Source organism: Telopea speciosissima, chromosome 1 (assembly GCF_018873765.1).
Source record: "Telopea speciosissima isolate NSW1024214 ecotype Mountain lineage chromosome 1, Tspe_v1, whole genome shotgun sequence".
NCBI classification, from domain to species: domain Eukaryota; kingdom Viridiplantae; phylum Streptophyta; class Magnoliopsida; order Proteales; family Proteaceae; genus Telopea; species Telopea speciosissima.
Genome location: NC_057916.1, coordinates 33,764,114 through 33,789,906, shown reverse-complemented (window position 1 = coordinate 33,789,906; position 25,793 = coordinate 33,764,114). Strand labels below are relative to the sequence as shown.

Here is a 25,793-nt window from a genome sequence, read left to right as displayed (position 1 = left end):
AGACTAGGAAGCTTTAAACTAAAACTATTACAACCATTAAACTAGACTTATGAAATCAAAACTAAGAACTTGAAATCAAAACTAAGAACTTAAGCCAAAAATAGGAAAAGAAGAGAAAATTTCACTAAGTGAATGAAATAAAAATTACACTAAAAAACTGAATTAAAATTGAACTAGAAACTGAAATAAAAAACTGAACTAAAACTACTAACTTCTTACAACCCAAAGGGCAAGGGGTATTTATAGGGGGAAGAGAAGAGAAGAGAGAAGAGGGAAGTGTAGGAGAAATATTCCCTAAGAAAAGAATATTCTCTTCTCCTTCCTCTTTACAATGCCTTGAATCCTAAGAAAAAAAAAAATAGAAAGAAGAAGAAGAAAGATTGTTTACATGTGACCTTATTTCTGAAAAACTTCCACCCCAACAAGTGCTTCTTTTCTTTAGATATCTTCTCCAAGCAATAAAATCAAAACATCTTTGATTTTTCAACTTTCCATAGGTGAGAGAATATTTTCCAAAATAAGTCTATCCCAAGTAGAATTCGAGTGCCCTTGAGAAGTTGGAGGAGAGAGAGTAAGGGTGATGACTAGGATTCCTTCAAGAATAAATAAAGTACCCATTCTATCCTTCAGGAAACGTGGAGCATGGGGTGGTTATATAGGCCTCACCATTGTGTTCCTTGTGAAGAATCACCCAAAATAGACCCAAATTTCGTCCAATTTGGAGTTCGGGAGCCCAAGATATCTCAAGTTGAAGTTGGACTGTCCAGAGCCCTCCAAATGGAATCTTTCGGGTACAAGAAATATAACTTCTAATAATTCTGTTAAGGCCCCTGCAATCTGAACTTTCGCTTCACTTTGTCCCCAGCCGACTGTCAATAATTACAAATAAACCCCTATAGACCATTTTCGTGTTTCGATTAAGCGACCGTAAACTTCTTCGTTTCAACTCGGAATCATGTGCCATTTAAACCGTTACGAAGATGACTCGATGGGCTACGCATCCAAGCCATTAACACCTTTAAACACCTTAAAAACATTTCCTTAGCATCATCTCCTCCATTTTCACAAGAATTCACCTAAAACCTGAAAAGCACAAGAAAGCACCAAGTAACTCTGTCCAATATGGTAAAATGTATGTTTTATGCCCTAAGATTTCACACATAAATGTGCTCATCAGGGATCAATAGGGGCCCTAGAGAGGGCATCAACAGCTGTATTTTCCTTCCCCGGCTGGTACACGATATCAAAGATGAAGCCCAATAATTTGGAGAGCCAATGCTGTTGTTCAGGTGTTTGAATCACCTGATTGGCGAGCTCCTTAAGGCTACGCTGATCTGTTTTGATGATGAACTTTTTGCCCAGCAGGTATTGGTGCCACTTCATCACTACTTGGGTGATGGCATACATCTCACGGATGTACGTGGAGGCCCCTTGCATCTGAGAGGAAAGTTTCTTACTAAAGAAGGCTACAGGGTGTGAATTTTGGGAGAGTACAATGCTAATTCCCACACCTAAAGCATCCATTTCGATGGTGAATGGAAGGCTGAAATCCGGAAGACGCAGCACCGAAGCACTGGTCATAGCTGCCCGCAGAGAATCGAAAGCTTGTTGGGCCTGTGCTGTCCACCTAAATGCATCACACTTGAGTAAATCAGTTAAGGGGGCAGCAATGTGAGCATAACCACGGATAAAACGCCTGTAATACCCTGTCAAGCCTAAAAAAACCCCTTAATTCTTTGAGAGAGCCAGGTATTGGCCATTGCAACATAGCTGTAATCTTTGTGGAATCCATTTGTACACCATGAGGAGAAAAAATATGACCCAGATATTCAATCTGTTGCTGTCCAAAAACACACTTAGAATGCTTGGCGTAAAGCTGATGGGTGCCAAGAGTTTCCAGAATCGTGTGGAGGTGTTGTAAATGTGCTTCCCAAGAAGAGCTGTAGATAAGCAGATCATCAAAAAAAACCAAAACAAAACGGCAGAGAAACGGCTTAAAGATTGCATTCATTATTGCTTGAAAGGTAGATGGCGCGTTGGTGAGGCCGAAGGGCATTACAAGGAATTCGAAATGGCCTTCGTGTGTCCGAAACGCAGTCTTGAGCTCATCCCCCTGGCGAATGCAAATCTGATGATAACCAGAATGCAAATCCAATTTCGAAAAAAATTCTGCCCCATGTAGTTCGTCAAGTAACTCATCCACTGTTGGGATAGGGAAGCGATCCTTCACTGTGACTGTGTTCAATGCCCTGTAATCAACACAAAATCGCCATGTGCCGTCTTTCTTTTTAACAAGCAACACTAGAGATGAATAGGGGCTTGTGCTTGGCCAGATAATCCCATCAGAGAGCATTTCAGAAACCAAACATTCGATTTCCCCTTTTTGAAAGTGGGGATAACGATACTGCCTAACATTAACTGGTTGCGCTCCTGGAAGGAGGTGGATGGCGTGATCTTGTGGCCTTGGAGGAGGCAAGGAATGGGGTGTAGCAAACACAGCCGCATGGCGCTGTAACAAGGAGCTAATGGCCGAGTGAGCACAAGGCGACAGGGGTTGGTGTGTGGGCAAAGAGAGGGGCTGGACCACCAAACGAAAATACACAGCAGCAAAGTGCGTATGACACAAATGACGCAGACTCTGGTAATGAAGCTGAGCTGATGCCAAAGTGGGGTCCCCGGAAAGACAGATGCGCTCCCCATCTTTGAAAAATTCCAGGGAAGGCTTCCTGTAATAAAAAAGAACTGGGCCCAAGGTGGCTAGCCATTGGACACCCAAAACTAAGTCTGCTCCAAACAGGGGAAGCACATATGCATCAATGGTAAAAATATGAGGGGAAACGGTAACCTGTAACTGAGTGACTAGATCCTCACACTGTAATTTAGTGCCGCTGCCAACCATGACACCTATACGAGGCGCTGCTTCAATTGACAAGCCCAAATGGCTCGCGACTCTACTCTGAATGAAGTTGTGGGTGCTCCCACCATCGACCAGCACCTAGATAGGCACTCCAGCGACACACCCTGTGAAACGAAGCGTAGTAGGGGCCATGCCGCCAATGAGCGAATTATAGGAAAGCTCTGGAACGATGTCCAACTCCTAAGGAGGTGCCGCTTCGATCTCCAGTGGGGGGGGGATCCCCTGGTGGATCATCATCAGACTCCAGAAGAAAGAGCGTACAAGATTTGCAATGATGGCCTGGGATGAAGAGCTCGTCACAGTTGTAATAGAGGCCGCGCTCACGGTGCTATTGCATCTCCGCAAGCGTGAGGCACTTGATGGGGATCCGGGGTGGTGGTACAGGTAACGTCGTAAGAGAAGGGGAAATCGCCAAGAGTGGAGTAGCGGGAATAGGAGCATGCGCAGGGCCACGGCTACTCGAAGTACGCGACTGATATCGTGGCATTTCAAGGATCTTCGCCTCTTGTAGACGGGCCAAGCTAACTGCCTGAGACATGGTGGTAGGCCGAAACATGAGAACATCGTTTTTGATATCCGAACGTAATCCAGAGACGAAGCAGCTCACTAAGAAGGTGGGGGGAAGCCCTGTGGTGCGATTAGCGAGCGTCTCAAATCGGGACTGATAATCAACGACAGAAGTGAGCTGGGAAAGTTTGGCCAAAGATGCCTGGGGGTCATCAAATTTTGACGGACCGAAGTGCACCTCGAGAGCTCTGGTGAAAGTCGCCCAGGAAGTGAACATGGCAGAACGATTCATCCACTAGTACCACTGGAGAGCTTCTCCATCCATATGGAAAGAAGAAACCAAGAGGCGATGCTCATCGGGCATATTGTGGTAATCAAAAAAACGTTCAGCCTTGAACACCCAACCAGCGGATCAACGCCAGCGAAGCGACGAAACTCCAAGCGCATCGTTCGCGTCTGAATGGTGGCCAGAATCTGTGGTGGGGCGCTACCGGAGGAGCCCGGAGTGGCGAGAATCCCAAGGCGAGGGTCGGGAGGAACAAGACGTAAGGTCTGTTCAAGTTGGCCGGCAATAGCAGCGAGGTGAACGGACAAATCGGCAATCGAGTCCTGTTGATCGGCCAGAGCAATACACAGCTCGTGTAGCACAGTCTCTTGTGCCGTGGATCTGTCGGAGAGGGAATGAATGGATTCATCAAGTTGGCGGAGACGCGTGCCTTCAGCCATGGGGATAGAAACTGAGAATAGGTCGAACCAAAGATAGGAACAGAGGAAGAGGGAGAAGAAGAAGAAGAAGAGAAAAAAGAGAGAAAAGACAGAGAGAATTTGGGATATTAATTCTATATCATTCCTTCTATAAGTTTGTACAATATATAGTCATAGTCAGAATTCCTTAATCTGTCCTAGCTCAATACGCATAACCAACTGTGGTCCCCTCAACTTATTCATGCTCTACTGGCCTGATACTCTGCACTAACGATTAAGTGGAATCACAAAGTCACGCAAGGCTGCAGGTAGTTTAGTCCTCCTGCTGGAATGACGTGTGGCCACCATAGGTACTGACGTGGGCGTAATCCTTGCCACGGTTGCTGCTGACATGTCCTCCCCTCTAGTGTGTGTATCAGCTGATACTGCTACCAATATTTGAAACCATGGTGCGGAGTTGTGCTTCTCAAGTCTCAACCACAGCTAAGAGCACCTCTTGGAACTGGAATGCATGGGTCCAACCTATTAATATGATGCCCAATCTCACTTCCTTTAATCCAACACAAGTTATTATTTCATTATTCTGGTCATTTGGGTTCTAAAGGATCCATTGAGTTGAGAATTTGTACCAACCTGCATTGCACCATGAAGGGGAAAGTCTCATGTTTGAATCTTTAAGGGGTTGATCTCAGTTGTGGTAGACGCATTTATCTTTTATGGGAGGAGATTCGAAGGTTTGTGGTCTTGGGAAGATGCAGAAGAATAATCACTTTGGGAAGCCCACGAAAGGCTGAGTTAAGCATTTAGGCCCAGCCAACAGTTCTACAGCACGGGCTTGATTAGGGCCCATTGAAATGTGCTATCAAAATTGTATGACCTACCACGGACAGAACCAAGTCTGGCCTGGAGAACCCTATTTAGACTGGCCCGGCAATCTTATAGAACTTGAGTTAGCTTTTATGGTTTGTCACAGTCCTGAACTTTCTTTCTCTGGTCGTTACATTGACTACTGCAGTAATTTCCTTGAGATGGAACCATGATTACACAAGGCATTACTTAAAATTGAAGAAGACCTATTGATCATACATCTTATCATCATACATACAAGGTGGGACTTACAGACACATGATTTAGCAGGACTTGGTAGCTGCAAACCATGATGCCTCACCATCGATACCACCGGACTCCTACTCATCATTCCTTTCTATTAACAGTAAAACATAACTCGCTTCACATTCTCTTTGAGTGCAGGCAATGGCCGGACTCCTGATTCTCCTGCTGCTCGAGTAGTTGTTGAACCATTATCCTGTATCTCCGGCTCCATGTAGAATCGAGCTCGAAATGCCGCTAGATGTGCATAATATGCTGGAGGAACTACACATATACCAACAAAATGAGTCATGTGTTAAACAACAAGAACTCAGTAGTAGTTGTGATGGTCTTACACAAGGAACTACACATACACCAAGCCCATCTGAGGCAGAGGGTCAAGAACCCATTTTCAATGGATAACCCAAATATAATACTTCATATCTAGAGAGTAAAGGCACTTATGGTTATCTGTGTGATCAAGAGTAGTTGGATGTTTTAAAATCTCATTTATCTATCGGAATAAGGAGGTACTAGAGTAGAGTCAATTTCTAGCAGTATGTGAGGTTTCTTGAACATATTCCTCATCCCTTTTTTCAACTGAGGCAAGGGAGCTAATATGGTCCCTTTTCATCCAAAGGCAGGAGAATTGCTTGATGTACAATGACACACACAAACTTACATAGTCACATGATAAGAGTACCAAATAAGAAAAGATATTGCAAGCATGGAAAGCATGGTTTCAATTTTCATGATCGAATCGGCTGGATCAGTCTATCTGTATCATAATCCCCAGTGGCTGATCCACAAATCCGAAACCGATGACAATGTATCTCCCAAACTTTGTCACTGCAGTGTGAACTATTTCACTTGGGATTGGCCAGGGCTAGTTCATATTGACCAGACGGGATTATGATCCTCAATGGAAATCTAAGCCAGGATCTGATCTTGTGTTCGGAAACCTTGATTGGCAGAGAGAGAAGAAAAGAAAGGTTTGCCCTCCGTGTGGAAACAGTGACCCCAAAGAAAAGCCAATAAAATCATGAAAGGAAGATCATTATCTTACCAACAGACACAGAGCGTGTACACCTTGCATATGTGTAACAAAGATTATTAGTCAAAGACTGGATTCCATCTGCTGTAAAATTGTTTTCATCCCATAGAACATGGTAATGAGCTGGCCGGCTCGTTCCCTGTCAGAGTAGCATTAATATATTATCAAGTGAGAGGAGGCAAGTATTTGTAAAGATTTGAACATGTCATCACACAGTGAATGTTTTTGTGCACCTAAGGTGATATATAGATTCATCATTGTGCACAAGAGCTTACCCTCCCCTGGCCCTGCATCAAAATATGATGCACCACTCTCATCAATCAAAACAATTCATTGGGGAGTGCATTTTTTTTTAACTATTTACAAAACATGCCACCAAGCCCAGAATTTCTGTCCAATCACAATCAGATATCTCTCTTATGATATTTATCCTGTATGGGAAGTGGATTACTTATCGAGTATCTTCATGAATCTAGTGCACTGATATGTAACTAGGGAGCATCAACCGTTAGTACACCAAAACCCATAATATCCTATAACAACGATAAAAACCTCCCAGGTCTAAGGACCAATCATAAACTTTTATTGAGAAACTTGTGCTTAACCATCTGACAGTAATCCATTCAAGACACTCAAGTGATCCGGTCTGATACAAATAAATATGTGTACTTAAACTTGTGTCTAGAATCACCATTCCTGAGACCAGACAACGTGATAATCATATGAACAGAGTGCCCAGTTCAATCCCTAGTGGTGAACGGTTTAAGGTATAAACCTTAGGACAGCCATATGCTGAATCAGATCATGCAAACTTATCATCATTGAAATTAACCAGATTGGGTTTGATGGACACACAAATCCAACAACCTCCCCCCCCCCCCCACCCTCCCCTTTTTATGTTTTCTATTTCGAGTTTAATTGCATAAGTTTATCTGATGTGCATTGTTCAAGATCAGAATGCAATTCCAATTCACACTCCAGAAGAAAGGATTAGTCTAGCCCTTTAAATCTCATCAATCAAAACCATCCAATAGGTAGGACGGGGCAAAGCCAGAAACCAAGATGGATTGCGACCCAGAGTCTTTTATCTGGTGCATGGCTACATAAGCATGGATATGAGTCTTCCTTGATTTAAGATCTCACTCCCATCACTATTATACATTGCGAGAATGGATCAAATAGGGGCAGCTCACAGTTGATCAGATGTCAACCTGATTTTCTAGCCATCCCTCCAAGAGTTGTCCACCCATCAATAGTTCTATAGATTAAAACCGTATTGATCAGGTTTATAGGTTTATAGTAGACCTTACCCAACCACCCATCATACAATTCTAAGGTTTATTTTCTGAAGTGTTTCCTATAACAGAATAGACTTCCACAAACTGTTTTTAGATTAAACCAATCAAATGGGAAAACTTACTCCCATCCCCACTAGATTGTAAGCAGTATGCATCAGTGAGGGCCATCACTTAGGGCCACCAAGTATGTTATTGTCTAAGTTCATGCCCTAATAGTTTATCATCGAGTGTTTTCAGAAATATTACAATCTCAGTTCTGCCTAGTACAACCCATTTAAGGGTTTCAATTACTTCAGTCTTCCAGTAGCCATAACTCATCTTTCTTATCATGACAAATTATAAAGATTTATTCTTCATGCCAGAAAAAAGAAGGGTACAAACTATAGATAGAGGTCTAGACAATGCCAAAACAGAACAGAAACAGCATTTTACCTGAATACCAGCATGGCTACAGAGATAAAAATCGAACTCTGTTGGATGACAAATCTTAGAATCAACTACCGTGCCTGGAAAACAATCAAAAAAAAAAGGCAACACATGGTTAGATTGGAAAGATGTCCTAATTAATTTTGAGTCTTACTTTAATAGTTTATATACTTCTGATGCTTTTTTATTTTTTCCTTGAAACTGCAATTTTACCAGGTAAAATGTTCCCACTCTTGTCTGTGCTGCTTCGGTCCCTGTGGTTATTAGCAAATAGTCTTGTGTGATGTCGTTTTTGAACCACAATGAAAGTCACTGGAGGTTGGTAGTTGGGTTCGAGAGAGGCACAAGCCTGCATGTGGATCAACTATTAGTGCCATAAAAATCTTGTTAACTTCACTTAAGTTGAAAAGAACAAGTGAATCTATACCTTCCGTATTGCATCTAATTCATATAGTAGAACTTGATAAAATTGCCCTTCACTCACACCATCCCTGCTCCAAATATATCCGCGTCAGAAACCATGACACATAAAATACCTCGTATGCTAATGTATATATGTACATTCTTATGTGCATATATAGAGCCAGCTGGAAGTTATGCAATCCCTCTGTGCATGCCTCATCCAGTTTCATCTTTAGTTTTTTTTTTTCCCCCCTTTTTTTTTTCATTTTGATGATCACATTCGCCTACAACTGGAATACCTTTATTTCTCGCTAGCTAACTGGAGTTCAATGCAATTCTATTGTGATGCACTATAGTCAATTGAGGTCAGGCTAAAGTGTCCCTGAACAAAGACAATGTTACAAGAATGAGCTACAAAGCATGTGACAAACCAAGATATGCTCCCTAAAGCCCCATATGATTTGGACCTTCTGGATTTGCTAGATGTATGGTTCTTTAAGCCATGTGATCCCCATGTATTCTGACCAGAATCATTACACATTCTAATTAATTATATTATGAGTTTATTCATATGAACAGAATCTCAGTTTAGAGCAAGCTAACTCGGTATATTGGACCTACGAGAGTCCAAAAATAGCAGTTTATTCATCATTAGCTCCCAATTTTTGAGACATTCTAGCACCTAAGTGACATCATTATAGCCATTTTGCAAGAATAGATACCATATGAACAGATTAACACAATATATACAGCATTGCACGAAGTCTATGTACCTGTAGAATATAATTCTTAGTGGTTTTTGTCCAGTTGCCTTCCGAAAGGAAACCAATAGATCCCTGCATTTAAAAGGGCAGGACAATATAATTTGAAAATGTGATTTTACATAGACAATGGTTGAAAATAAAAAATTGAGAGAGATTTCAAGCACCGGATCATGCCACCACTAACTGAGCCACGAACTGGGTCATGCCAAGTCTTGTACAAGTCTTGTATGAGTTCCTGTCTGTGAGCTTGAGCACAAACCAATCCCGCATATTTTGTGACTTCAGGCCAGTCCTGAGAAGCTACTACCTACAACCAAGCCAACATCTTTCAGCATCCAATATCAAGAATTTCTACTTGAAGAACAAAGAATTTAACAACTAAATTAAGTTGACTGATTGTACAGCAGCAATCGAAGGGCTGGAGTCCTCTCCATTCTCTGGGTGGGTGACGTCTGCTCCAAATATTATGGTTGGTATGTCACTGACCAATGGTATTCTCCAGCTGATGGCATCCAAAAGAACAGTGTTTCTTCCTCCCATCTGCAAACAGATCAGATGAGCATTGCACATGTGTGAAATATAAAATTAATGTAAAATGTCAGTGTGCATATAATATTGGAATTTCTCTAACCTTGACATTTATTTTCAGGGCCACATTGGCTAGGTACTGTTTGCTAATCTTAAAGACATGCTTTGTGAGACAGCACTGTGATATTAAACCAAGTTCCGTTTCACATATCCTCTTGAGATCACCTTCAAAATGCAAAAAGAATTACAAAATTTTTCTAATAATTCTGATTTTATTTTAAATAAAAAAAACATAGCTCAGGACCTTGTATCACCACCAAATAACAAGAACTTCACCTACCATATAGAGAACCATTATTGTCAGGCAAAATCGCCAGGAGTAGCTCTAACTCTTTTCCTTTGAGTTTGTTCATGGATGCATGGTAAACATGCTTCAAAGCTTTCTCTACCTGTTCAGGCTTTGCTGTGTAGATAGGAATAACAGGCTCTGGGTTGAAATCCTACAGAACAATGCCAATGCAGATTGAAGTTAATACATGAAAAAGAAACTGACTAATCAATGAGAACGTATGCCACTAGAATGATTATATATCATGTTTTGATCTAAACAAGGACAACCATGCCAGATATTTGACACATTTGAGCCAGCTCGTTACAAAACCCACGAGCTACACTCTCTTGAACACTCCTTGAGAAGTTGATACATGCCCACCGACTGACAGTACTCCCATTGATCATTTTCTATATCACAAAAGGCATGAGAAGGAGAATCAAAATGTCAGATGTAGCAGTTATTTTGAAAGAGGGAAGCATTTGTAGACTGAAATAAGAAATTATGCAAGCCTTAAAACATTAACTCAAATTTGTGGCACATATAAAGGAAAAATCTGGAAACTCACAATGAAGAAGAAAACGAAGTATCCAGGGTGGGGGGGATAAATAATATTTTTTTTTGGGTAAAAAGAATAAATAATAATAACTATAGGAAAGTACAGTCTAAGTTAGTTATTTTGTCTTAGAAGAAAGATCATCAAACTAGGATAGTAGATTAATCAATCTGTACAAATTGGGACACAATCTGGATCAGAGAGGAAATTGGACTACTGGAGGTGAAACTCAACTTCCTAGTTCCTACGCATTCCCATGGGAACAATAATTACCACATTCTATAACCCTAATTTTCCTTCTTTTTTTTTTGTTTGGGGGGGGGAGGGGGAAATTGAGGGATAGGAAAGTTAGTCTGTACTGAGCATTCAGCTTGGCAACTAGAGAATACAATCGGAGTTCTTATGCTGAGACAAAAAGACATCTGTGCACACAACAGGTTATTTTTTTATTCCTATTATTATTTAGGAAAGATATTACCTTGTTCATCATATTCCACTGACCAACTTGGGGCAAACAATCTTTTTCCTTCCCAGTATCATGATATTTAAGCTACAGAAAAAAAAAAAAACAAAAACGAAAACAAAATTAGACAATGGTCAGGGATCAGAACCAAATATATTTAGCTGTATCAAGCAACTATGTTTGATAAATTAAAGCATTACCCATGGAGCGGGAAGAATCCGAGCCTCAACAGATGCTAGCTTTTCACTTATTTTTATCCCAAACTCCTTTGCATATGGATCTTGATCATAAGCATTATGTTGAACTGTCTGTATCATTTGGAAGAATACAGAGAAGAACCACATTATATCTGATCAACATTCAATAAGTGACACATACTTATCCCAAACAAAAAAAAAAAAAAAAAGAGGAAGGTCCATCGCATTTGGGTCTTGATTATAAGCATTATTGAACTGTCTGTTGTTTGGAAGAATACAGAGAAGAAACAAATTAGTTATGATCAACAGTAGCATGCACAAAGTTAGCGATCCATAAAAAATGCAGTGTTATAATTGCAACTATTAAAGAAGGGAATTTCTTATTGAAACCCCTTAGGGTGTAAAATAATATATAACCTTACATTTTTGTTTTTTTAGTATTACACGCCTTTTTTTTTTTCAAAGAGGGTTGTCATTTCACATGTGTATTCGACAAAAGTGCAAGACAATGATAGATTTTGATGATGACATAGTGATATGTCACTTTCAAATAATTTTTGGAAAACCCCTTTTTACCCTTGACTATAAGAACTTTTAGGAAGAAGACATGAGGAAATTAAAAGAAGGTGTCAAAGTTCTAAATACACCTATAGAGGTGTCAATTAAACAGTCCTATGAAAGAATGAGATAGGTTTAATTTACACTTTCCCGTAGAATGTTGTATTTCCTCTACACTAGACCCCTTATTCTGCCACATGAAAGGATGATGTGGCAATTCTAACCATTGGATAGACAAGGGATGGTCTAGATAGGCCACCCGTCAAATTTCAGATTCAAATTCAACCGCATACACCCCATGTATTGGCATGGATCCCATGTACATACAATGTCCATACACGCCTACGGTACTAAGCCCCCTCACATAGTCTTAGATTTTCAAATCTCTTCATTGCCCCTTAGCAAACTCTGGCAGGGCTGATACTTAGACACGTGAGAAAGGGACATAGGAGCCTACCTGTCCATAAAATTTGTTCCCTATCCAATCATGCGATATGGCAAAATAGGTGACCATGAAGAAAAGGTTCGCTCTATGGCTGTGAAGGAACCTTTCACCCATTGCCTTAAAATTATATTTTATTGCACATTAAAAAAAAAAAAAAAAACATCCTGCTTTTAATTGATTTCAGCTTGAACAGTTGAAAAGCCAAAAAAATCAGATCAGAAATACCTGCAAAATGTCATTTTCCCGGTCCCTGGGTCTTTGGCACGTAACTTTCAAAAGAGCTGTAATTTGTTTTTCATTCAACCTTTTGGTATACCGTTGGCCCTCAACAATTTTGCAGGCCTGGGAACCACAATAATGCAGATACAGTTCTTGATAAGACACTAAATATGTGTAACATCCTCTCCCAAAATCAATCCATAGGAAGGATGTTTTACAGAATGAATACCACTCTTACCTCCATCGGCAAATAGTTTGCCTTCTTCTGGTTTCCAACTTGAAGGCAAGGGAGATGTGTATGCTGAATGGTGAAGCCATACATCTCATGAAAATACTCAACAACTGACTTCATTGTTGATTTTTCATCAACAGGAAACCTGCCAGACACCATAAAAGCAATAACAGAATAATGAAGCTTGCTGCTCTACCTTAAGAAATTTGCAAATGATTATTCTGACTACTTTGACAGAAAAGTAATTCTCGACAAAATTTGGTGCTTGTCAAAAGAATTTCTTCAGTCAAGAAATGGATACATCAAATTCTCTTGTAGATTGTGAGAGAGAGCATCTTACACAAGTTCTCTTGTAGGTTGTGATGTTAATCCTGAAACCCGATATTTCCTCCGCACATTTCCTCTATGAGTGACATCCACTTTCACTCCTCTAAGGGCCTTTTTAATCTGGTATGCATTTTAGAGACAAAACTCCAAAAATGAATTCCCAAAGGGAAGGGAAAAAAGTAATAATTGGCCTTTAACACCAAAACAAACAAATAATACCTTGACACGATCTGAATCAGACAGTGTCCTAGACAATACATCCTTGCCAAGAAGCTGCGCGACAAACTCAATTACAGGGAGAGGCTCGATAAATGCGGCTGAAGACATATCTATATAATGGGAAAAAAAGAAAAACAAAATCAAGACAAATAACAAGGTGTAATTTAAAGAGATCACAATATTTTATCTTTTTTTCTTATCAACAGTAATATTATTTAATTGGGATCCACTCACCAATATTCAGGGTCAGGCCCATCTGGGTAGGCCTTATACTCTGATAGAATCCACACCATGACTCCACACCTTCTCCAAGCCGCTGTGGTGTTCTTATATCAGGAGAAAAGAAAGATCTCCCAACAGGACAATACCTTTAAATTACAGAAATGGTTGGACACATAAGAATGGCTACTACCATAGATTGGTAAAACCAGACACACAATTCAATGAAATCGTACCTTTTAGAGGAGAGTTCTCTCATTACAATGTCAAGAATCTGAAGAGCTTCCTGTGGTGCATCCGCTCGCTTACCAGCAAGAAACTGGCCCAAGTGGTGCAAGTCTGCTCGAGCAACAAACTTGATCACCACCTTATATTCTCTTTCCCTTCTGAAAATTTGTACAAGGGCAGAAGAAGTAATTACATCATGATGCTACGAAAGGAAAACAAAAAACAAACCACCTGAAGCCATTGAAACAATTCTTTTGTGTCTAATGAAATCCATTTTGGTTCCAAGACATCAAAGGACAGAGAGTCCCCAGCAAAGATTCGAATAAAGTGAAAGGGATAGGAACAGCTGAGTCAATAAACTTACTTGGGACCACTGATTCCATCATCTTCTTCCACAAGTTTAATGTTGAACTCCTTCGAAGTAAACGGAAGCTCCCCAGCAGTGTATAAGCTCTTTCTTCCATCATAAGCGGGCAATCTCATTCCCAGATCAGAACCCTTGTACAGTTTCACAAGCTCTGCTATAATAGCTCTATTCATAGTTCTTGATACAACTTCAGGAGTTATGGTGACCTAAAGGGACAAAAATGAGGTTAAAATCTCATTAATGCAAGAAAATGGAGGAAACAAAAAGAGAAACAAGCAGATACTCTCCGAAATTGATAAAGAAATTTCCTACTCCATAGCATCTGCATTTGCAACAAAAAATTATATGAAGGAAGCTTTGATGAATGCAGCTTACATCATATTGGTTCAAGTCCTTGTCTGGCAACTCTGCAAAAAAATGGTTGGCTTTAACTATACACTTCGTCCCTACTTGTCCATAACCAGGTCTAGGGGCAAATCTCAGAGATTTGCTCGAAGATGGAAAACCCATTTCCATCTCACAGCCATGACCTCCATTCTCCAAAGACTCGCCTTGAATTTCAGATGGCAGAGTTCCATCTCCGCACCCTGAAACAGGCTTATGAACGACAGCGCAGGATCTTCTGGAAGTCGATTGCATAACAAAATCACCCTGATAGGATTTTCGACCTCCTCTTCCTCTCCTCTTACCTCTGTTCCTCGAAGGAGGTGAAGTATCGTGGATTAGATTGGCACTCGGGGTTTCCTCACGAGGTGGGCCTTTTCCATTCTGTGCAGTTTTGGGAGCTTTCGTCACTGGATTCATGGTGCTCTGTATTTGGGTTTTGATCACAATGTGCTGCTCTGAGCTCTGTATCTGTCTCATGGGCATGGTGGCTAAAACTGAATGCAGAAGAAAACCTTGTTCCAACGAAATGACCTTCACCAAATACAACACTTTCCCTTTCTCTCACTGGCTGAAGGAAATCTGTACTGAAGATCCAAAAATACAGAGAAAAGAGAGACATGTCAGCAAGATAATGTCAATTGTTGAACAAGTAACATGTATGGAAATTATGACAGCAGTACATCATAGTATTTATTCAAAGAGGGAAAAAAAAATAGTAATGCAGAGAATCCCGGCCATTATTCTGATTATAAGCATTACCATTCCTTTGCAAAACCCAGAACCCGAACCTTAACCTCTATTTCAGCAAACAGATGTACCTACTGAAATCCCAGAACCCAAAAACGAAACTGTCTAGTGATCAAAGAACTACCAAAGAACAAGCCAAAAATACTCGACACCATAACTTCACGAGTTAAAAAAGTTCCAATTGAAAAAAAAAACCAAACCAAAGAAAAGTCTCATAAAACGATCAACCCAAACTTGCAGTGAAATCTCAGCCCTCCGATTCAAGAAAAAATATTAGCTGAAAATCTATGAGAAAACTAACCAGCAGAAAAGGAAAACGAACCAATGCCTCTCTTCACACCAAAACAGAGGAGAGAGACCAAAAACCAGAGGCTTTCACACTTTATCCACTAAATAACTGAACAGGAAGCCCAAGATAGAATTTCTCTCCCTCTCCCCCACTCCCCCTCTCTTTAAGTTCTAATGTTCAACCAAGTGTTGACTTACGGTGTCAGAAACAATAACAGAGCCGATATTAATCCTATACAGCCACCCTACTCTTCATGCTAAAATAGAGAACTCCAAAAACCAGAACCCAGAGCCAGAGCAGACACAGGCAGGAGTAAGGAAATTTTTAAGAAATACCCAATAAACTTACAAACTCAAAAATCCGATTTTTACGAAGTTCAAAACAAAAAGGATAACAAGGCCCAACGGGAATTAGAGAAACCCAGAATAAACCAGAATCCGAAACATACCACCAACTCATTAACCATGAAGAAGGTAGACAACGCAATAGCTTTCTTTTAACTTCGCTTCTTCTTCTTCAATCAAAAGCGAAGAAATACATCAAGAAAAAAAAAACGGATAATCAGAGACAGAAACTCAAAAGAGAGCTGCCAAAGAACGTGAAGGGTTAGAAAGAGAATTGAAAGTGGAAACTAAAGATGCAATTGTGGGGATTCAGAAAGAGACTAGAGTAACCTGATGAATCTCATACACGCATGCAATTGCTTTTGGTCTCTTCTTTATCACGTGTAAAAGGCTTGGGAGGGCCTGCCTTTGCTTTTTAATGCTCTCTGGTCTCTGCCTCTCTCTCTCTCTCACTCTCCCTCTCTCTTCTCTCTCTCTCTCTCCCTCGCTCTTCTCTCTCTCTCTCTCTCTCTCTCTCTCTCTCTCCACTTCTTTCCTCTGGGTTGGTTTTGGACTGACCGCGCAGCCTCGGGGGCGTTACATGAGGAGATTAAAAATAGTATTTTTAAAACAAAAAGAGTGAGAAAGACAACCCAAAGGAACTACTAAGGACTTAAAGCAATCATACAGCGAAGAATAATTCGAACTTGCAGTCCTCTCAGCAACCTTACCCTTCCTGCAGCAGACCTCTCTCTCTCTCTCTCTCTCTCTCTCTCTCAAAAGACAAAGACCCATGTACCCAGATAGATGCAACGGTCGATTCTATGAATATGGGATGTGGGTTTTGTTACTGTAGATGCCAAGCTCTGTATGCTGACAGCTTCTCATGTCTACACCGTTGGATGGTGGTGGAATTTAGACCATTCATGGGACAACCTTATGGTCCACCAGTACGTACACACTTGAGGGTTGGGACTACTTATGACATGAGGTACTGTACTTTCAACAGAAGGTCCCACAATATAGATTTGCCTGGACTCATCATTAATGAATTTGGGAAGAAAAGGAGGGGACAGTTCAGATTGCATCCAATTTATCATAATCACATGTGGCCCACATAAGTATTAGTGCATCAGATCCATGATAAACACATAAAATCATTACTTCTCTGAGATTGCAGAGATGGGTTTTGCAGATGGAGTATGGGTTTTTGTTTTTTGGTTTTTTTTTTTTGGGTTTTATTGGTTAATGTAGAAGACAAGATAGGAACTACTAGGAAGGAAGTAGGGGCTGGTTTTGTTTTGCTTTTATGATGTTTTGTTTTATGGTTATTGTGGACAATAGAGAGGGATATTTGAGAGACTTTCAAAGAGACTCGTTTTCCTAAGTTAGAAGAGAGAGTGTCAGTGTGTGGTGACTGGTGACTGGTGACTGGTGACTGGTGAGTCCCCACATACTTTACTGCTATGATTCCACCACCCATTTTAAAGTTGGGGCTGTCTTGGTCGCGGGTGATGACACAGTGCATGTCTGTTTTATATAATCAGACACTTTGTTTTAATCCAAAGTTCCTCCTTTTGCAATGCTTTTCTTTCCTTTTTGAACTAAAAAGCCTTGTAGGGAAAAACTAAGAAAAAAAAAGGGGAAAGAAGAGCTTCTTGGTGTTAATTAGTTTCCCCTAATTACTTACTAAGATAGCAATGAGACAGGTTAAGATGGGTCTAGATCCAGAGCTCCTCCGTTAACAACCACAAATTACTGGTGGTTCAACCATGATAATAAATTCTTACTCTTTTTATCATATACTTTTTTTTGTTTTCCCTATCCTTTGATAGGATTCTTTTTGGACTTTATTGCAACTCAATGTAGCTTGTTAGCAAACAGAGTGAAGCAGAGGATACGTTTTTCTAAGCTCCAGTTTTTGTCTTTCTTGTTAGAATAGTGCATCACTAATTTACTGCTATTGGTAGAATTTTCATTCGATTATGGTAATTGATCATAGAGTACTATATAGTTGGATATGGCTTATGAATAGATTGGGACATAAATACAGCCATCACATCCAACAAAAATAAGAGACATGGTCCTTTCTTTTTCTTTTTTTTTTTTTTTTTTTTTTTGATAAATAAGAGACATGGTGCATATTAGACGATGAGAGTAATTTCATTTTCAAAGATATCATTCCCCCCTGCCCAAAAAACCTTTATTCATGTCTATTGGTTGAAAGATGAGATCAATTTTTAAAATGCTATAAAATTAGTAATAAAATAAAAGGAATTTTCTATCCACACAAAAAAAAATTAAAAATTAACAATAAAAGTATATATTATATTTTTAAAAAGCTTAAAATCCGCACAAGAACATTCACTAGTATAAAGGTCCATATGAAAATTGTATCCACTTTATTTATAAATTCTATATAATGTGCATTATATATATATATACGTCGTTCTATTTGTGAGACGCAGGGGTCACGCCACATGCACCAATCAATGCGAGCGCACGCAGTGGCACATTAGGGAGCAGAATTTTTGCCATAAAGGGGGGCATGGCGAACATTCCATTGCCTGTTGTGCATGGGCGTGGCCCCTGCGTCTTACGCAAGGAACTTTTTCCCATATTTTAAGGGAGAACGTTCTCTGTCCGGGAGTGTGGCCTATGCCAGCATTCCCATGAGTCTATCTCTCTCCTCTCCATATGAAAAGACACATTTGTCCCCTTGTTTTGAGGAGGAGAGAGATAGACACATGGGAGTGGTGGCATAGGCCACACTCCCGAACAGAGAACTACTTCCCTATATATATATATATATACATAACTTTTAAAAATTACTAATAACTAGTAACTATAGATAATATGCAACAAAGAGCCTTTTTTTCTCTTAATATGTTACCAATCAATCATGTCTAAAAATATACAATTCCATATACCAATAAATATATTATGGGTTGATGTTTTCTATGTCGCAGCGCAACCTGTGCTCAAACACATGGGCCTGCCATTCAGGGGGCAAGGTGATCATTTCGCCACCCCCATGTGTTTGGGCGCAACTTGTGCCCCCGGCACAGAGAACATTTGGCCATATATTATAGATGATACTAGTCCATATTTGAAGTTTAGAAAGAGCAAATGGCATGAGATTCCTCTTTTTTTTATTTATTTATTTTTTTATTTGGACCCTCTCCAATTAGGCATAGAATCTATGTGACACTTTTGTATTGTGGTGCATGTTAAGATGTGTTAGGAGTTGAGTGTCCTCGTCGTGGACTAAGTTGAGTCTGAGTTTACTTTATTTTGTATATGTTTCCTTTTTAGTTTGTAAGTAGGTGTTGTAATCCTACTTGAAATACAATTGTTGTTGGACAAATTTATATAAATAAAAGCAAGCCATGATGGAAAGACACTCTAAATCTATCGTTGGGTTTAGACACTTCTTCTTCTCCATCGTCTCTCCTTCTCTTTTGGTTTGCTTCTTTTTCTTCATAAGATCTGGTATTAAAGTTGTCACATGGTATCAGAGGCAAGTTTTGTCACATGGTATCAGAGCCATAAAGAAAAAGAAAAAGTAAAAAAAAATTCTATGCAACCCTATTGGAAAAAAAAAAAGGTTTCTTATTATTTGATAATAAAATGGGGAGAAAGAACGCTACCTGGTAGCGTATAGTGCACGGTCTTTGCGACCGGACATAGGGCCGTGTGAAATGATCGTTGAACCTCTAGGGATTTCTACCGTTCCAAGGGCGCACGATGACCATTTCACACAGTCCTATGCCTAGGCACAGAGTCTGTGCTGCTATCGATTTCCCTAAAAAATTCCAATGCTCTATTGTACCTGCTACTGTCAGTTGCTACTATCGATTTCTATAGAATGTCGTTTGCTAAACTTAGAATGTTGCTATGCTTTGTTGTTGGTTGCGTGTCAACTTCACTGTGAAATGTCGCCACTGCCGAACTCTGTTCCCCAGTTGCTGGACTAATTCTCCACAAAAGCTTTAGGTTTCGAAACCCTGGTTCACATCTCCACGAAATTTTGTTTCTCACTTCATTATCTCTTGGTTGAAGGTTCTTCCACCTTCACTATGCCTTTCTATAATGCTCCCGTAAGCTACACCCCCCTTTGATTTCCCTATTTTCACGTTTCGTTTCTGCTGGTTTTGTGAGGAAGATAAACCCCCCTTGCTGTCTTTATATTTGTTCTTTAAACTTTTTTTTTTCTAGCTAGTTACATTACTGTCAATTGGAATGACAGACGCGTTATATCCATCTTTATGATTTTTTTTCCTTTTTACTCCTTTACATTAATTTACGTTACTGTCAATTGGAATGACAGAAGCGTTATATATCTCTTTATGATTTTTTTCCCTTTTTACTCCTTCACATTAATTCCTAATCTCCATTATATTCTTTCTTGTTGAATTCTTATTAGACATATCCAACTTCTGATGTATTACAAGTTTGCCACCCTTTGCTATATTTGATACAATTATAGTTTTGCCAGCCCTCTTAATAAGCTTGCAATAAATTACAGATTATTTATCACTATTCTTTCAAATTTACTTCCCACTTAGTCCCATGTCCTATTTTCATACCAAAGGGGTCCTAAACTATGGTTAGAATTTATATGATTGTCATTAGACTTGTCTATTTGTAATTTTATTGCTTTGGGGGGGCCCTCAATCACGTCAAATTGGTACTACATGGAGTGATGGTTGTGCTTGTCTGGTATTTTACTTTCTACCGTGAGAGGGATATTAGAGATTGTTTTATTGGGAACTTATTTGCGAATGCTCTTGATTATGAGATTTATGTGATGCTCCTTTTATTCATGATGCTAATTATTGTTGCCATATGACATTGGACTATTCTTTATTGCATACTATGCAGTCCATGTGTAATGCTACACATGAAGGAGAGATTGAAGTTATTATCTACTCGATTGGAGTTATTATTTGTCTACTCAATGATCAGTTGAAGATTATTATTATTTATTTGTTTGTGTCTTCAGCAACAATTTATCTATGCAGATGATATTCAACAGTAAAACATATTTATTTGGTCTACAACAACCAGATGATGTCTGGTCCCCAAAATCTGATCTTGAATTATTTGGTCTACAACAACCTTATGTTGTTTGGTTCACAACAACCTAATGTTGTTTGGTTTGTAGTAATATATACTGCCTATTTATCAGTGGAATGTTTTATTTGATACCTCTATTTGAGACTCAAAAGTGAGTCTGATCTTTATTAACCAAACCTTTAATTATGCGATCTTTGCTAATCACATCATTGTTACTAGGGGTGTCAATACCCAACCCGAACCGATGAAACCGGCCCGAACCAGTCCGGACCACACCGGACCGAACTCTTAATGGTTCGGGTTCGGTTTGTGGATCCAGAGAGGCAAACGGTTTGGTTTGGTTTGGGCTAGCCCGATGGTACACCGGTAGCCCGAACCGTTAGGCCCGAACCCAAACCGAATCGACCTAACCCGATAAATAAGTAAATAAATAAATGCCTAATGCCCCATTGCCCCCTAAATGTGTTGTGATAGTTTCCCACTTTATCTCATATCCTTTGTTAGTGATTACCCAACCAATTGTATCCATAGGCCATAGGACATAGGATACAAAGATGCATTGTATTTGAAATATTTTATGTACTTAAAAGAGAAAGAGAAGAAAAATTAGCACTAACCGAATCTTACTAGTTATATAAAACCGGTACCAAACCGAATCCAAACCGATATCAACCCGTTATCATAAACCGAAACCGACACGAAACCAAACCGCACTGAAACCGAAACCGCACCGAAACTGAACATTTCTTAATGGTTTGGTTTCGGTTTCTATAAAAGTCACACCGAAACCGAAAAGCCCGAACCGAAACCGGCCCATTGACACCCCTAATTGTTACCCCTGTTGATTGGAGTGCCTTCCTTCAGAAGAATTTAAGTGTAGTTATTAGAGCTGCACTTTTATCTATCTTTATTTGATCAGGTTAGTACTTATTACTTGCCTTCATTGGGAAGGCTTATGATGTAGTTGTTGGATGTTGCACTTTTATTTGTCACTACTTACTACATGCTTTCTTTGAGAAGTGCTTTTGAAATTGTTGTTGCTACTATGATATTGTGGATTGCGGTTAGTGTTCACCACCACTTATTTTGCTCGTTGTTGATTAGATTTATTCGACATGAAGAGTATTATCTATTAATGTTGTTGATGATTTGTGTGCATGAACTGTTATTGCTATATGAGTAAAGTTTTCTCTGTACTCACTAACATCTACAATTGTTATTCAAGACTGGTGTTGTATTTAATTTTTATTCTTGTTGGTCCATGTTGGAGCTTTCTTTTGATGTATGTGTACTTCAACTTGAGGGAGAATGTTAAGATGTGTTAGGAGTTGAGTGTTCTTGTCGTGAACTAAGTTAACTCTGAGTTTACTTTACTTTGTATTAGTTTCCTTTTTAGTTTGTAATTATGTGTTGTATTCCTACTAGAAATACAATTGATGTTAAACAGATTTATAAAAATAAGGCAAGCCACGATGGAAAGACACTCTGAGGGTGTGTTTGGTTGCATAAATCTGTTGGAGCCTCTAATGATTATGGATGGTTACCACATAGTTACTAACTATAGATTCGTTATTTTGGAAAATAAACTATTTGAAAAACTGTTTGGTTACCATGAGTCTGTCAGATGATAAAATATTAGTTTTTAATCAAATATTAGTCTTTATTTAATTGATTATTAGTGCTTTATTTAAAAAATCTAATCATGGTGTTTAACTAAAAAATGGTATTTTATTTAATAAAATATAAGATTTTATTTTGTTAACTATTAGTGTTTTATTTAATTAAATATTACTGTTATATTTTTTAATAACTATTAATTATTAAAAATATTATTTTTAGGTTGAATCATGATATTTAAATGTACTATGCATGGAATCAAGTGGTCTATACTCAGGAATGAAGCAACTTAAGTACATAAAGTGGAATCAGGTGGCTCTCTTAATTCTGTGGAATTACACAGCCAAACAATTTTAATAATTGAGAATCATGATTCTACGAAATTACCATCTGTGGATTTACGCAACCAAACGCATCCTGAATCTATAGACAAATCTTCTTCTCCATGGTCTCTCCTCCTCTTTTGGTTTGCTTCGATCTTCTTCTTCACAGGTTCTAATGTTTAGGTTTTGTCACATGACTTAAAAGAGAACCTAATACGAGTAAGCATCCCCTTATGCATGCTCCTTTTTGGAATCGTTATCCTCTCCTGTCCATTGCCCAGACAGGACCGTGCTGTCCCCTCACATTGGGATGCGAAATGATGACCTAACCCCCTACCCAAACACACTGTTCGGGCAAGGTTAAATCATCATTTTGCACCCCCATGTGAGAGGACAGCACGGTCGTGTCCGGGCAGCGAACAGGAGAGGAAAAAAATTCTCCTTTTTGTGCATGTATTGGGGGTAGTAATTGTGCTACATACAATCTTAAAAAAAAAATTTGGTAAATAATAGGAAATAAAAATACGCCGCTACCAAATAAGACTGATCACACCTTTAGGTCAACGGTGAGATAAGAATGTTTGCTTATGAGAAAAAAAAAGTGTTTCAAAAGGCGTTAAACAATAAAATAAAGCAGTGGTCATGGAAGACAGAAAGTGTAAATTACGCAAACACAAGAAGAGTGCAAATTGCAACCAATCTAGAAATGGGGTACCTCGGAAACTGAATAAGATATCTTATATTTATTCCTATACTTTGGATGGATATGAAAGCATGTTTTAATTTAATACAAAACTATCTTACTTACTTTTTATTATCATAAATGATGATTTTTAATGAATAGGGGGGAATGTTGGGTTCAGCTCTCAAGCACAGGTGCAGATCTAAAGTCCATAACAAAGTAATTAACTTAAAAAATTAAGGAGAAGATGATGGTATTTAGTATGGGAAGGTAATAAATTAGGAGTCCTCGGAAGAAGAAAGAAAAACCAATAAATGAATGTGTGTGTCCACATCAAAGAATCCTTAAAAACATCAAAAAGAAAAGACCCGTGTGTCCATGGTGTGATGGGGTTAGTAGTCTTGTTGTGAACATTCTTTTATTCTGTAGGGAATGAGAATGACAAGGAAGCACGCTTGTAACTCTGTGGTTCATGTGTTCTTCTTCTTCTATTTTTTTAGTTTTGGGAGATGTGGAGTTTATGGACCGCTCTACTGTATAATCTATTGAGCCATGACCCATGTAGTGGTTATAGCTTGTATAGGACTGAGTTCCCAACTGAGAGAAGAGATGGGATTCCAAGACCAAACCCATCTTTTCTTACTCATTTCTTGGTGAAGGAGATATGAGAGAGACCCATGTTTTGTTTGATTATATGTGTGTGAGAGAGAGACCCATGTTTTGTTTGATTATATGTTTGACAGAGAAAAGGACTTGAAAAAAAGGCCTGATATGAGTGTGTGTGTGGTCGGCTGTCGATATCCCCCAAAAGAAAAAATAAAATCGGAATAAGTGTTGTGGGGCGTCTGTGCCATCATTATGCAAATCCCTATAAGCTACAAGACAGCCTTCATTGTATATCACTATTCTCTGCTTCTCGCAGCACCCAAAATCGTAACTTGGAAATACGGGTTAACATATTTTCCTCTGCTAAGGAGTAAAGGGCCAAGTCTAGTAGCCCCTCGTGAAAACTAAAAGCTGTAGGGAATTGCAAATAAAGGACTAAAAGAAAGCCATAACGTACTACTTCTGCAAGTCTGCAAGGAAGACAACATAATAAAACATGCTCTGCTAGCTGTATATATGTGTACTGTGTACCCAAACAGTAAACCAAACCTTCTTTTTGGAGACATGACAAAGGTCCTGCTCCTGCTGTGCACAAGAGTAAGTAGTACTTACTTATTATTACCTGTTGGTGTGCTACTTAGCTGGGTTAGGGCCGGGCAAGGAGAGTAGTTCTGGACACTGGGAACTGATCAAATTCTGATATAGAAGATGGGATCTATTGGAAGTATTGTGTTTTTCAAACTTGTGACTCGTGAGTCGACTCCGATTCATCAACCGATTTTACTCTCAACTATAATATCTTCAGCTTCACATGAGGTTGTGTCACACATATATTTTACTTTTTACACAAGTAGAGCTGCCAATACTGTAACTCATTGGTGAAATACATAGAGTGTAGTAGTTTTAGGCTTCTAATTTTTTGCCCAACCAGTCTATTGGATTTTACATGGAAGGCAAAAGTAAGAATCCTACATCAGTTGTGAGTAGCCTGATGTAGAGACTTATAAGTACTTGGGCATCCTCTCTTTCACGGCTAACTTTTAAAGATGAGTTTTAACCATGTCCTAACACAATGTGCAAACAAAATCACTAGGATCGATACATACCATTTCCAATGTCAATGTTTAAGAACAATGTTTTAATTCTCTATATATCTAATATTTAGCTTTTATAATTAAAAATTAGCACGCCATGAAAATGCCTGTAAAGACAAAATTGCCATTGAAATGGTCCCCAAAGCAACACCTTCAATGTCCATTTCAAATTATCTAAGTTGTTTCGCTTCCTTTATTTGTTGTTGTTATTGGTGAAGCCTGATCTCGGTCCAGAAAGGGTCATGGGAAATCTTCGGAGGGTCATTTCGGCTTCGAAACGTGTCAAAAAGGCCTAAAAGTGCATATATTAGCGCTAAGAGCCTGACCCTTGTAGAGCTCGTCAAGACTTTCGAATCAATATGTATTTTGACATATGTTTAGTTTTGATCCGAACTAGACCAGATGGGTCTTTTGGGCTTCTAAGGGTATTTTTATATTTTTTTTGGGTTAGGGCTTTTATATAAAGTATCCTTATCTCTTTTGGGATGGGTGTGTGAGATTTGAGAGTTTTGTAACATTTTTTCGAAGAAATAATGAAATCATTCCTGTTGCTCGCCGTGGATGTAGCCTATCTACCTACTTAGGGGTGAACCAC

General features: G+C 39.2%; 1 protein-coding gene across 5 annotated transcripts; it reads right to left on the bottom strand.

Annotated features, from left to right (window-relative positions):
• Positions 1–5,166: 5,166 nt before the first annotated feature.
• On the bottom strand, positions 5,167–16,185 carry LOC122645614 (protein argonaute 10). 5 transcript variants are annotated; one of them, XM_043838945.1, is made up of 23 exons: positions 15,983–16,133; positions 15,240–15,249; positions 14,427–15,023; positions 14,049–14,257; positions 13,693–13,842; positions 13,472–13,605; positions 13,238–13,347; positions 13,032–13,138; positions 12,698–12,836; positions 12,466–12,582; positions 11,241–11,348; positions 11,056–11,127; positions 10,309–10,431; positions 10,031–10,190; positions 9,794–9,915; positions 9,565–9,702; positions 9,327–9,469; positions 9,172–9,234; positions 8,424–8,487; positions 8,210–8,345; positions 8,003–8,076; positions 6,285–6,411; positions 5,167–5,503 (listed from the first exon to the last, which is right to left on the bottom strand). In XM_043838945.1, exons 3-23 carry the CDS (start codon positions 14,919–14,921, stop codon positions 5,337–5,339), a joined length of 2,958 nt encoding a protein of 985 aa, XP_043694880.1. In that variant the 5' UTR covers positions 14,922–15,023; positions 15,240–15,249; positions 15,983–16,133; the 3' UTR covers positions 5,167–5,336. The 5 variants fall into 5 exon arrangements, with proteins under 5 accessions (XP_043694880.1, XP_043694872.1, XP_043694888.1 ...); XM_043838937.1 differs by lacking the exons at positions 15,240–15,249; positions 15,983–16,133 and adding an exon at positions 16,165–16,185 and having other exon boundaries at positions 14,427–15,022; XM_043838953.1 differs by lacking the exon at positions 15,240–15,249 and having other exon boundaries at positions 14,427–15,027; positions 16,033–16,143.
• Between the last annotated feature and the right edge of the window lie 9,608 nt (positions 16,186–25,793).

Bases quoted from the DNA above. Each gene is read 5' to 3' on its own strand.
- LOC122645614 (XM_043838937.1), bottom strand. From the start codon at position 14,921: ATGCCCATGAGACAGATACAGAGCTCAGAGCAGCACATTGTGATCAAA. The intron at 13,843-14,048 runs GTAAGTTTATTG...ACAAATTTTCAG, and splicing joins GATGGAATCAGTGGTCCCAA to AAGGGAAAGAGAATATAAGG. The intron at 11,349-12,465 runs GTATTTCTGATC...CAAATGATACAG, and splicing joins GGGAAAATGACATTTTGCAG to ACAGTTCAACATAATGCTTA.